General features: G+C 38.8%; 1 protein-coding gene across 3 annotated transcripts; it reads right to left on the minus strand.

The window, feature by feature from the left end:
• On the minus strand, positions 6914-13411 carry LOC110429796 (CLK4-associating serine/arginine rich protein). Of its 3 annotated transcripts, none has more exons than XM_021446419.1 (13): positions 13081-13411; positions 12712-12750; positions 12483-12631; positions 12216-12291; positions 10164-10458; positions 9972-10078; positions 9823-9870; positions 9535-9741; positions 9116-9217; positions 8784-8914; positions 8555-8684; positions 7503-7598; positions 6914-7417 (listed from the first exon to the last, which is right to left on the minus strand). In XM_021446419.1, exons 1-13 carry the CDS (start codon positions 13275-13277, stop codon positions 7393-7395), a joined length of 1602 nt encoding a protein of 533 aa, XP_021302094.1. In that variant the 5' UTR covers positions 13278-13411; the 3' UTR covers positions 6914-7392. The 3 variants fall into 3 exon arrangements, with proteins under 3 accessions (XP_021302094.1, XP_021302088.1, XP_021302097.1); XM_021446413.1 differs by having other exon boundaries at positions 7503-7601; positions 13081-13408; XM_021446422.1 differs by lacking the exon at positions 13081-13411 and adding an exon at positions 12040-12139 and having other exon boundaries at positions 7503-7601; positions 12479-12631; positions 12712-13035.

Here is a 13411-nt window from a genome sequence, read left to right on the forward strand (position 1 = left end):
TAATATTTGAGGAACTAAACTCTAATATAGACACAAGTGAGTGATAGGTGGAGTGGTAGAGGAGGCTACGCGCAAGGGCAAGGTCGCAGGTTCGAATCCCACCGGCCGCGAAGCACGCGATTTTACGCGAAAAAAAGCGCGACTAGCCGATGGAGACGGAGATGGGCGGGCGATTTTCTATTTTTAAAAACCGATTTCCTATTTTCACCGCCTGCATTTCCACAGGCGGTTCTTAGTTACCGCCTGTAGAAATGTCCCATTTCTACTGGCCTCCAGCACAGGCGGTGCTGAAAAACGCCAGTAGAAATGGGTTTTCAGCCGCCTGTACAGTATGCGTCTGTACTAGTGACTGTCCCTCTCAACGAAAGAAGGCACAAGTGATATCTCTTCACAACCAACTCAACACTATCACAGGATGAAAAACTACCAAGTTGACACAAATGTTGTTACTGCTTGTTACGCTATTAGAGGTGATCGATGGAAGTCGTTGCAAGCTACACTACAAGGTGTACATGTAGTTTTCGCGATATCATTGCTGCTTGCACGTCTAGCGATATTATCTTGCACCCCACTGCCATGCAAGGATAGTCGCCACTGTCTGTTGTAAGATGCAAAGCCGATACGTGAACGACTGCCTCGGGTCGTGGATTATGTAGCTTTAATCAATCTAGCTCCCTCCCCCGCCTGCATTTCCACAGGCGGTTCTTAGTTACCGCCTGTAGAAATGTCCCATTTCTACTGGCCTCCAGCGCAGGCGGTGCTGAAAAACGCCAGTAGAAATGGGTTTTCAGCCGCCTGTACAGTATGCGTCTGTACTAGTGACTGTCCCTCTCAACGAAAGAAGGCACAAGTGATATCTCTTCACAACCAACTCAACACTATCACAGGATGAAAAACTACCAAGTTGACACAAATGTTGTTACTGCTTGTTACGCTATTAGAGGTGATCGATGGAAGTCGTTGCAAGCTACACTACAAGGTGTACATGTAGTTTTCGCGATATCATTGCTGCTTGCACGTCTAGCGATATTATCTTGCACCCCACTGCCATGCAAGGATAGTCGCCACTGTCTGTTGTAAGATGCAAAGCCGATACGTGAACGACTGCCTCGGGTCGTGGATTATGTAGCTTTAATCAATCTAGCTCCCTCCCCCCCCCCTCCCAAAAAAAAACATATCAAAGCGGCCACTTGAGCAGCATAGGGCCCAACAAATTCAGGCATTGGCTCTGGAGAAGTGCCGACATAAGGCGACAGTGGTCATGTAGATGAGGAGAGAAGAGAGGAGCCTAAAATAAATTGTTTTAGATCTTTTAGATATATGATTTTTATTTTATATCTAAATATAATCTATCTCTATAATTGTGAAAATTTTAGTGTGCCGTCCGCCAGCATCTCCCGCTCCGGAATTGGCCCGTTGTGGAAGAGGAAAAAAGAATATAAATTTTTCTAAGGTTCCTAATGCAAAATCTCATGACTATTGACAATACACATCAGGCACATCGAGAATAACAAAAATACAGGGGCCTAGATGTAAAATGTTTGTCCTATTAATTTACTTTTCTTTTATTTTTTAAATCGGCTGAAAATTGATAAATGCGTAGTAATTCATAGAAAAATCTAAAAATTACAAAACAAATTTTGTTCAGCTCCACATATGTAGAAAACAAATTTTGTTCAGCTCCACATATTTTTAGTGTAGAATTGTATTGTAGTTATCTTGCTCCGATTATTATGAAAATTTTATGGTAGCCTATTTAATGTCATGTTTGATTTGTGGTAAAAGTTTTAGCATCATTTTCTGCATATCTCACTGATTTACTAATTTACCTAGATTTATGTTTGCTAAATAGTTTACAATCAATTTAAGTATGTAAAAATAAAAAAAGGATGTTTCCACTATCTTTGCACGATGTGTTATTATGTCATATGAACACTTCATAAGCCCATGTATTCATAATCTACATACGTTTAACTAATATATCATATTTTATAGGAATTCTAATCTAAATAAAAAATAAAGCTAGAAATAAACTTCTCATGTTTTAATATAATACTAAGGTATATTAAGAGGTAATATTAGAGTAAGATAAGGTTTGACTAATTTCTATTATTATTATTAAATAAATATGTCTCCAAGCTACATATCATTGTAAATATTAACTATCTAATACCATAGATGTCATGGTTATCAATAAAATAAAGTATGGACTTTAAATTTTATAAAAGGGATAAATATAAATAGATATGTAACATTATGTCATCAGTTTCTATGGCCATTTGATGTTTTTCTCCCGTTGCAACGCACGGGCATATTTGCTAGTGTATATCTATATGCCATAATAAAAACTATGTTTTTTTTAAAAAAAATAATAATTTAGAATTTAGAATAAAGGGAGTACTAAATTGACAAGTAAAGATGTGAAATTCATATTGCTATGAAAGAGAATCCTGCATCTTGAAATTTTGGCTGTGCGAGCATTCACAATGTGATCAATAATATGCCTAAAACAATATGGTCAATTGTGTCCATCTTTATCCTTCCAATCAAACAAAAAATAGAAATCATCCTTTCTCTTTGACTAGACACAGAAATAAGAAAAAATTCCATCCAATAAATAAAAGACTAACCTACAAGATAGGTGTTGATTTTTTTTTTCACCCATCTCAAATCATGGATGGTCTTACCTATGCAACTGGTGAAGTACTCGCAAGTCGAAAGGGGGATCATGAGCTAATGATTCATAGTTCGTGAGCCTGTTAGATGTGCCAGGCCGGGACCACCCCTCTTGAGATCAACGGCCCCAGCTCCCAAAGATGAGGACTCCTAGTGGTCATGTGTGGTGTGGATACATATATATATATATAGGTGTACGTGGCTACTACGTACTACAAGATGCAGGTAAATATAAAGAAATGAGAAAGGGATGGATCTGATCGGATAATGAAAAGAAACAAAGGAAAACGAGTGACGTAGAGACAAAGGTCTCTCAGATCTCAACCCCCAACCTGTCTTGCCCTGCTAATGTTTGCCTACACAATCGCACAGCATGTGTGCACATCCATGTCTCCCCCTCGTTCGTAAATGCCCTTTCATCAAATGCATTGAGGCCTTATTTCGATTCGTCGGATTCACTCCAATTCACCTCAATATATATGGGTTGATACAAATCTAACTACATCAAAACAAAGCCTGAATTAGAGAAAAAGATTTATAAACCACGATTTATGTATACTACTAAGGACTCGTTTGGTACTGCTATCAACAGATCCAGCCACAAAGAACACAATTCTTACTTTTCGAGTAATCAAATGATTTTAAGTTTTATCAGAGTTATATAAAAAAGTACTAACATTTATAATATATACAAGATAAGTACCATTAAAACTAATTATAAAATATATTTTTATAAATTTAGTTAGAGATATAAATGCTAATACTATTTATTATAAATTTATTAAGGTTAAGCCAATTTTACTTGTATAAATTCTATAGTTGTATTTTTTTGTGGACGGCTTTCAGTTGGCTGTATATATTATTGATGGATGTACACCAGTGAACAAATGCCTATACCTAATCCTTTTGAGGAGTCCAACCTCCAAAGTGAAGGACGCGTCAGTCCTTTTGTTTGAAGAGCCAGGGTCCAAAAAGGAGAAAAAGTGACACGGAAAGGACATAGGATGTACTATGTACCGCTTGGAGTTTTCTTGTCGTGCTATGCTTGTGCTTTGAAAGGTTTGATTTTGTTGTCCATGAAAGAAATTAAAGCATCTATCTACGCCGACTCCAAATTAAACAGAAAAGAAAGTGATTAATCATCAGAGCAGCAGTGCTAGAAAAGAAGCTGCGTGCATAGCTCACTCGAAAAGAACGCAACTCTGGCCTCAGGTACGGTAGTCAGGCTGGTCACTGATATTTATATAACTAGAAGGATTCCCGCACGTTGTTGTGGGTACGAAGGAGAAATATAAATATGGTTTTATTATAGTCTATTGAGTTATCTATATATAGTTTTAGTAGTTAGTTTCAGAAGAGGAAGAAAGAAGATCACGTGAGAGAATAATGACTAGTAGTATGCATGTATGGTCATGTGTATGTAGCTGCATCCACTACTAAAATCATTTGTGAGTGGGTAATTAGTTGCATGCAGCAGCAGGAGAAGTGGATGATGATGTGGCGCAAGAAGATGCAAGAGAATTAGCTTAGTGGGGTTAGTCTTTATAGGATATATAAATTAGTTTCTTCTTCATTAATTATATTTTTATAATATATTTATTTAATATTATAAAACTGTACAACAATTTTCTCTATAATTTTAGTCAATTTTAATATTTTTTTAACTCTTTTAAAAATTAAAATAATTTATAATTTAGAATAGAAGAAGTCGTTATTAGATAGGCAAGAGTTATACTTTGGAGATTGTTTGGCAGCGCCTCCTTCAACAAGTTCCTTCGTGAAAATCATTCCTCCTCACCTAAACAGCAAAACATCTGTATAGATTTTTAATAGAAATCAGATACGAATCACTATTTTATTTACATTAGAGGCTAGGAGCTAAAAAAAAATTCACTCACCTTTTTCAATTACTACCAGAATCGCTCTCGGCCTATTCTCCACTTAAATCACTCAACTAGAGGATTAAAGAGTAGAGATCTACCAAAACAATCACTTGATCTCAAAAAAAAAAAAACTTCGAAGTAAAAGGGAAATGGGGAGAGGCTTAAAAATGGTCAGAAACGTGTGCGTTTTGTTTTAGTTAAAGCAAGATCAATAATAGAACCAAATGTTTGGCTATAAGCTAAGTGATTAGAGCCAAATTATATAGTAAGTTGTCTCATACTTGTCTCTAAAACATCTTCTTTTTTCTATTCTTTCTCACAACATTTATTAATTAGGCCACCAATATCTATGCATCCGTGTCCAGCTTGGTGCTATTAGGGCACTCACAATGCAGACTATATCATAGAGTCTAAAGTCATTTATTACCTCGAACAATGTGAACTTAGAGTCTAAATAAGACTTAGAGTCTTATTTTTTCTACCTCTTTCTTCGATAAATGTGCTGCCACATCAGCAAAATACCATAGATAATATATAATTGATTGTCTTGGACTCTATGATAGAGTCATGCATTGTGAGCGCCCTTATTAATTGATGCATCAAAAGCTAAGCTATCATCTCTCTACTCTCTTCTCTCCTCTACATTAGCATTAGCTTAGGCTAGTCTCAATGCATGTTTTATGAGAGTGTCATACACATTAAATATGGTGCTATATAAGCAAAATTGTTGACTTGGCAGGGTCATTAAATGAAGGAGTTTCATTAGATGAGAGAGGAGTTTCATCCCATGAAACTCATATGGCTCGGTAACCTAATTTATAGTCTTGATAACTGTGCCATAAAACTATGGCCTTGTTTAGTTCCGAAAAGTGAAAAGTTTTCGGTACTCTAGCACTTTCGTTTGTTTGTGACAAATATTATTCAATTATGGACTAACTAGTATCAAAAGATTCGTATCGTGATTTACAGCTAAACTGTGTAATTAGTTTTTGTTTTCGTCTATATTTAATGTTTCATGTGCCACAAGATTCGATGTGACGGGAAATCTTAAAAACTTTTTGGTTTTCAGAGTGAACTAAACAAGGCCTAACTATAAAGTCATTATTGCACCTTCTCTTACTGGTTGCGATAGACAGACCGACAGTCCGCGTCGTACTCACATGACATCCCTATGCGTTTCGGTGAAGCTAGGCACGTGCCACCGTGCAAGTTGAGCCGTGCGCAGATAGGCACGCCCGGCTTGGTCATCTGGACTAGGAGCTCAGAAATACTACGTACTCCGTCCAAAAAAAAAAAGTGACGCTTTCAGACGTCATGTTTGACTGTTCATCTTATTCAAAAAATTTATGTAAATTATAAAATAAATTAATTATGGATAAAGTATCTCTAATGATAAAATAAGTCTTAACAAAATATATAATATTTATATAAAAATTTTGAATAAGACGAATGGTCAAATAAGATGTCTGAAATTCTAAAACGACACTCTTTTTGAGACGGAGGGAGTACTAATTTTCATAGCTAGCGCACTCTAGGTCAAATGCTATACAACAAGTCACGAGTACGTATGGTTGCAACATGCTGTATTGTTGTGTCAGTCCCAGCTTTGGCATTTGGCCAACGTCCGGAGGATTTTGCACCACCGGGGCACGGGGCCCTCGGGATAATTTTATGTTCCAATCGAGTCGTTGAGACAGACGTCCCAGGACGTGCAGAGAGAACATGAGCAGGCTTGAGTCTTGCATTGTTCACTTGTGGCCGCTGCCAATATCACTATCAGTCCAAATGCCCAGCTTGAATGACACAAATCACTATCAGTCCGCTCTGAACAAAATGTAGGTTGATTTCAGTTTGTTTAAGAATGAAATCAGTTCAACCTCAGACTCCAGTATCCACTTGCCAAAAAGGCTAAGGGCCTGTTCGATAGAGCTGGCCAAAGGCCTATTCGGTAGAGCTCCCCTTTCTCCAAATTCCCTCAGGAAGTTGATAATCTGACAGAAGTGATTTTCAGACTGAAAAATGTTTCTTCATGATTCTCTAGGATAAACTTGATACATACAGGTACTCAGATGCTACTTTTTTCAACTCTCAGCCCCTAGTTCATCCTGGAGAATCACTCATAAAATCAATATAGAATCACTTAGTAAAAAAACTGTTTGGCCTGGAAGCACCTCTGAGAGCTCCACCAAACAGGCCCTAACTTGAAAGTGGCTAGCCATTGCATCAAGGGGAACAGAGAATAAACCTTCTGAAACTCAAGGAGATAACGATGTAATGTTCTTCACGTAAACCAAACTGAGCTGTAGTTCATCTAATTCGTAACTGGGCAACCACGGGATACACACACTCAATAATTTAAGAACTAACTAAAGCAATGTATATGGCTGAAATAGTCCATAGGGATGGGACCCACAACAGGTGGCAATAGTTAAAATTCAGACCACAATGTATATAGATCATCTAGGCTATAGGAATGGGTCCCAGGCTGAAATAAAAAATCCCACATGAACCTCCCATGGATGGAAGAAGTTCATCTTCAACCTCTCCACCACCGCATGTGTACAGTGAATTATTTTTTTACTGTCTTATGGGTAGCCCATAGTGCTACGGGTAGCTTTTGCTATTGACCATTCTATAGACTGTCCTCACAATGTATCAGGTAGCTGGTAGGTAATTTTTTAATCACTATGGACTACTTTTGCCACACATTGTGGTTGCTCTAAGAAAACAAATCGAAGGCTTCTCATGAGTACACAAACTGTAGGAATGAAAAGTTAAAAATAAAATAACTAAAACATCGCAAGGCACTTTGTTGAAAGATTCCTGGATATTTTCAGTGTCTTGACCTGCTTCGGTACCTGCAGTGTCATCATTCTTTCAGCTGCTATCTAAAATAGTGTGGATTTCCAATCTGAGCTTAGTTAAACTAACACTGAGTGGTACCTTGGAGAGCGAGAGGGCGACCGGGAACTGGAGAGTGAGCGGGATCGGTACCTTCTTGGGCTTCTGCTCCTACTACGGCTTCTGCTATATTGCCGCCTTCTGCACCAGGAAATGGTGATATTTAGAAGAAATAGAAGACGTTTATCATACTAGTCACCATTAGGTGTTCTCACCACAATCAAAACTTTTTAAACAAATACTGTTTTAACAGTTAATTAAACTTGATTTAATTATGAGTTCAAACCATAGGTCATGCATTGCATTGTGCTTATGTGGGCCCTATGTGAGTTGCCTCTTAGTGCATCTTTGATACTCACCTAGAATTATTTCCCTAGAACTACACAAACATATATGTATACGCATGCATATATATGTATATATAAGTGGGTATATAAGCATTTATGCTTTTGGTTATGGAAAAGGAGAAAGGAGTGGAGAAGACGCAGCCCAATAACCAGCCCAACCCGGCCAGGTGGCCCGTCTCCCTGGCCCTTTTCCTCCCCCACGCGGCCCCCGCCTTCACCATGGCTCGGCCCAGTCCCTTCCTCCCAGATGAAAATATGGTTTAGGCCCTGTTTAGTTCTCTACCCAAAATTTTTTCATCCATCCCATCGAATCTTTGGACACATGTATGGAACATTAAATGTATATTAAAAAATAAACTAATTACACAGTTTGGTTGAAAATCGCGAGACGAATCTTTTAAGCCTAGTTACTCTATGATTAGCCTTAAGTGCTACAGTAACCCACATGTGCTAATGATAGATTAATTATGCTTAATAGATTTGTCTTGCAGTTTCCTGACGAGCTATGTAATTTGTTTTTTTATTAGTTTCTAAAAATCCCTCCCGACATCCTTCCGACACATCCGATGTGACACCCAAAAAATTTTCATCTCCAATCTAAACAGGGCCTAGGGAGGAAAACAATCAAGCAACCACTTGCAAAGCTTAAGGATGAAAATGACTTCTATTGAGATAAAAAAATCTGCATGCTTAGCATAATTCTCCAATAAAAAAACAAACTGAAATAACAAAGATTAGTTTAATTACCTTGGTGGGGACTGGCTAAGACTTCTACTGCGGCTACGATGCCTGTACCGACCAACTTCAGCAAGTTTTTCCTTCCTTTGTCGTTCCTGTTCTCGTTTCTTGGCAATCTCAGCAGCTGTGTCCTTTTTAACTGTCGAAAAACATAAGCTTAGTATGCTTACATGCAAAGGAGACTACTAGCAGCAACCAAGATCTAATATGCAGATAGAATGTACCAATTAGCACATACTTTGCTTGTTAAGCTGTTTGCTCATTATCCTTTTAAGTCTTTCTTGTGGTGTTTCTTTCTTTTCAGTCTGGGGAGTTTTACCAGTTCCTCCAGAAGCACCCTTGCTTAGTTTAGCGAGTGCTGATGATGTACTGTTAACAGAAATCACATGTCAGTAATGATGAAGAATACAAGACAGTTTTCCAGTAACAGACATGCTCAAGTCGAGACGGCATATCATGCCCGTGGAAAATAAAGTAAAGGGTTCTAGACAAACACAGAATATCAATCACAAGCAACTCGGAGGCACATACAGCCGCTCTCTTCACAACATTGTAATCGTCATGACAAACCTGGGGGGTGGTTTCAAAAGTTTTGCAGTTCTTTCCTGTTCCACAGACAAAGAAGACGCAGGATCACTGTGAAGTGCCTCAAGAATTTGACCACCTGACAACCTGCAAGGATATGGGGTATTATAGCCATAATAATTCACAAGGAGCAAAGATGAGCAGGTCATAAACTCCACAGCTGACTGTAGATCTATGCATGTTAAATCTTCTTCCTGCTTAGCAAAAATAAAAGGAACCATAAAATGCATGCCTATCTACAAAACAACTAGTTGTTTACACCATAGATACCATCATGACCATGTCTTGATCTATCCTATCCTTGACATAGTCATCTTCAGGATACCAGGACTGATGTAATAAGCTCCATCAGAGAAAAGTTCGTCCAATGTATATTTCAGATATTAAAAGTCGAGTTTCCCGACCGGTTAGGTATGTCAATTCGTATTGGAGACGAAGGTGGAGAGATCCCTGAAACTTTTGGTTCACTGGTGTCATCAGAACCTCCAAATTCAGTAATATATTCAACCCTAGGAGCCTTCTGCTTGCTCCGATAATTGCTTTCAGCATGCATCCCACGGCCATGACGCCGAGAATGGGATGGTGAACGAGATCTTGATCTTGACCTTGATCTGTCAGCATGAAATATATATGGAGATTAAGGAAAGCAGATACTTTTTCGATAACAAAATTACAATAAACACGGAATGCACCTTCTGCCCCTTGAATATGCTTCATATGATGGGCTTCTCCTTTGATCCCTATATTATTATGTATATGGTGTCAGGCATCAGAAGTATAACCTTGTCATAAAAATGTTGTCATCTTTGTTAGAACTTAGAAGAATGATAAATAGCATTACCTGTAAGGATCACGATAAGAAACCCGTCCAACAGAACGTGCTGCCTCCCGCTCTTTTTCACGCTCAATCTGAGAAGCTTTCCTTCTTTCTCTACGGCTCAATTTTTTCTGTACAATTTGATTATATTACTTCTTGCAAGAAGCAAAAAAATCAAGTAAATAGACAAATACTGCAAGTTATTAAGGTACGCACAATAGACCGGTCGCCTTTAACAATTTCTTTCTGCCGCTTCTCCTCTTCTTTGTTTTTTTTGTCCATGTACACAAGCCAGTTATATCTTTTTATCCCAAATTCCTTGGCTATACTTTCCATTCGCTCATCACTGCTATCATCACTACTGAAGTCTTTATCGTCATCCTCATCTTCTTCGTCTTCATCATCATCATCACTGTCTAGGTCTTCAGATTCCTCATTTCCTTCCCCTTTATATGAGTATCCAACCTGTGAATATGCACCTTTGCTAGCAGGAGGCTGTGAGGACTGAGGTCTACCAAAAACAAGAACAAATAATAACTAAGAGTGAAACCAGAAAAGAAAATGAAACACAGGATTTGATGAAAAATAAACTGTATCTCACAGAGAAGTAACAATACGAGCCATACCAAATCGTTAAAATAAGCATTCTAGGTATACATAATGTTATGTACCACATTATCTAAGACTGGTTTACATCTGGAATATTCAGAACAGGGGGCAGATGAATAAATTGATGTCTACTCAGGTATGAGCTGATTTGTGCACTTATTCGGTAGATTCAAGTATCCAACTAATGACCTGCTAGTTCAAAAACTCAGGAATGTCCAGTTAAATGCTTTCATCTTGTTCAATTTGGCTGATGTCCACAAATGAGCTAGATTATTTGGAAAGTCTCTCCCTCTATCTTTCTTCTCCGTCCCCATACTAGCATCACTGTATTCCAACTTTTGCTATTTAAGAGAAATGGCTGTTTTCTTGGTCCTAGGTTAAACTTCTTTTGCTCATAAATTTAGAGTTAAGCTAGGCCAGGCAAATGTCAATGCATATGAGATCTAATCATGCTAGGAACATAGCAAATCACAAGAGCGAAAGACATTGGCAATGGCATACACATCTGCATAAACAAGTGTCAAGTTTATCAGCTTTTGGAATTTAACTAAACATATCATTTTTATTATTTTCAGATAAACATGAACACATAATAAAGAGTAGGCTGTCTATGGCACAATGACAGGACTAGGTGAAAATATTTTTATCCTAATCAGTCCCTAAGGTTTAGAGTGGTGAAAATACGGGTTGTAGCCACCTAAACCTGCAAGCACAAGGCTCTTCTTTCTGTGCTTGTTGGGAGGAATATATTGTTGGACATCAATTTGTCAAATGCGGTGAAATGTGCCAACAGAAACAGCCCAAATTGAAATTCTCTGAAAAATATCTTCCTTTTAACAACCACCAAGCTGTTTTCTTGTAGTCAATGACATACACTAAATATGTACAAAGCATTCAAGCTGATATTTATTAAGTTCAAGGCTTCAAGCACTGTTTGACTGAATCAGCATAAAAAAAGTTGATAAAACATATGGTGTTTTTTTATCAGACTTTCATTTTGATTATGCAAAAGCATTAAACAGTTAAAAACATATCGGTAACACCCAGATACACTTCGTTTAAGCAATTAATCCTCTTAAGAATGAAAATATTCTAGAAGAAATTTACAAGGCTATACAATTTACTCCAACAGAAATTTTAATGATAAAAAATCATACAATCCTCTAATGTCAGTTATAGCTTCCCTGAGCAACAACAGCCACAAAATATCTTGCAAACCTTTGAGACTGATGAAGTACTTTACTCATCCGGAACTTATACCAATGCATGAATGCAATTTTTATTAGGTAGATCAGCAAAGAGAAACTTGAGAGAATGGAATCTGTCTGAACAACTGACTTTAGAGAAGGGGTGTAAAACAATAGTGATCTGTGTGCCATAGTAACGACCTAGGAACAAGTTCCTTTTACTACTCTGTTGTCATTATTAGTACTATACTCATATTTTATATCAATCCTCTTGTAGGGTCAATCCTCTGACCTACCCCAAGTTGCTAGAAACTATCGGCCTTTGTGGTAGTGGTGGTGTCATTTGGTAGAGCAAAAAATTACTGCTCTCATTCCTTGACATTTCACAGCAATGTTCTGTGTATAAATGTAATTATGTAAGTTGCAGGAGCAGGAGAGGAAATAGAGGACACAAAATTAAGAGCAGGCGTACTTGTCAAAGCTAAAAGGAAGAAGAGCTTTTGCCTCCAACTCTTGCACAACATGCTGCAAACCGGCCTCATCAGAAACTGCGAAAAGAAGCTAGGTAAATGTTCAGTTAACTGGTGCTATGAATTGAGAAATAGCACCCTTTTTCTGTACTAATTTAGGAACAAACAAAGTGTGCATCAGGACAATCCCTCAAGTGATCTAAATGGATGGAAGACATGAAATTCCTACAGCAACAGCAATAGAACAGAGAAACCAAAAAGGTACCGACATCCTCTTCGACGATGCTTAATCAAATCCCGATAACGTTCAAAATTAACAAATTCCTCTAACTCTTCCTCTTCTTCAGATTTCTCTTGGACTCGAAAAGGACGAGAGCTCGAGTCTCGGATAAAATCAAGCAATGCACGGCCATCAAATCTGTTCATTATAAAGATAATGGGTATCAATTTTCTTGTTCTTAGAATAATCTATCATAAACACAAGAAAAAGATAGTTACCTGTCAATCAAAACATCTTGCTTTCCATTCCATGGTATCCTGCAAGAAAGCATAGTGAATGAGTAGCGGCAAACAAGCGATGAAAACAAGTCGTCATTCCCGATTTTCAGTAAACTGAATGTTTTTACAAGAGAGAATATCCATTTTGTTGGAGATAACAGACTGTGCTTCATCATTGAAAATTGGCAATGCCATGGTTCTATCCGAGACTGAGCGCCACAGTCCCCATCATGAGTTATTACAGTATAAACTTTCAACTCGCACAGGATAACCCATGAGACCAAAAGTGCCTCCGCTGCGACCAAGCATCGCACCGCACCGCACCGCACCGAGAGAAGGAAAGATGGTGAGAGAGGGCGGGGCACGCACAATCCCTGCTGGTCCTCGGTGGCCTGGTACAGGGCGTCGTCGCGGTGGACGCGGCACCGCGTGCCGGAGACCTGGAGCGCCTGCTGCGGGTCGCTGCGGCGGCGGGCGAGGTAGGCGGCTCGCCGCTGCGCCCGGCGGCGGGCCGCGTCCATGAGGTCGTGGACCTTCCGGTCCGACCGCCGCGCCTCGTGCCACATCGCGCCCGCTCCTTCCGTAAGGCTCCGCTGCGTGGAAACCTAACCCTAGGAAGGTGCTAGAAGCTACCGAGTCAGAGACATGTGAGGAGCCCCAAACTCCCGAACCCGTAGGGGCCTGGAAAAAATGGGTTGGA

The sequence above is a fragment of the Sorghum bicolor genome, chromosome 1, assembly GCF_000003195.3.
Source record: "Sorghum bicolor cultivar BTx623 chromosome 1, Sorghum_bicolor_NCBIv3, whole genome shotgun sequence".
In the NCBI taxonomy this organism is placed as follows: Eukaryota; Viridiplantae; Streptophyta; class Magnoliopsida; order Poales; family Poaceae; genus Sorghum; species Sorghum bicolor.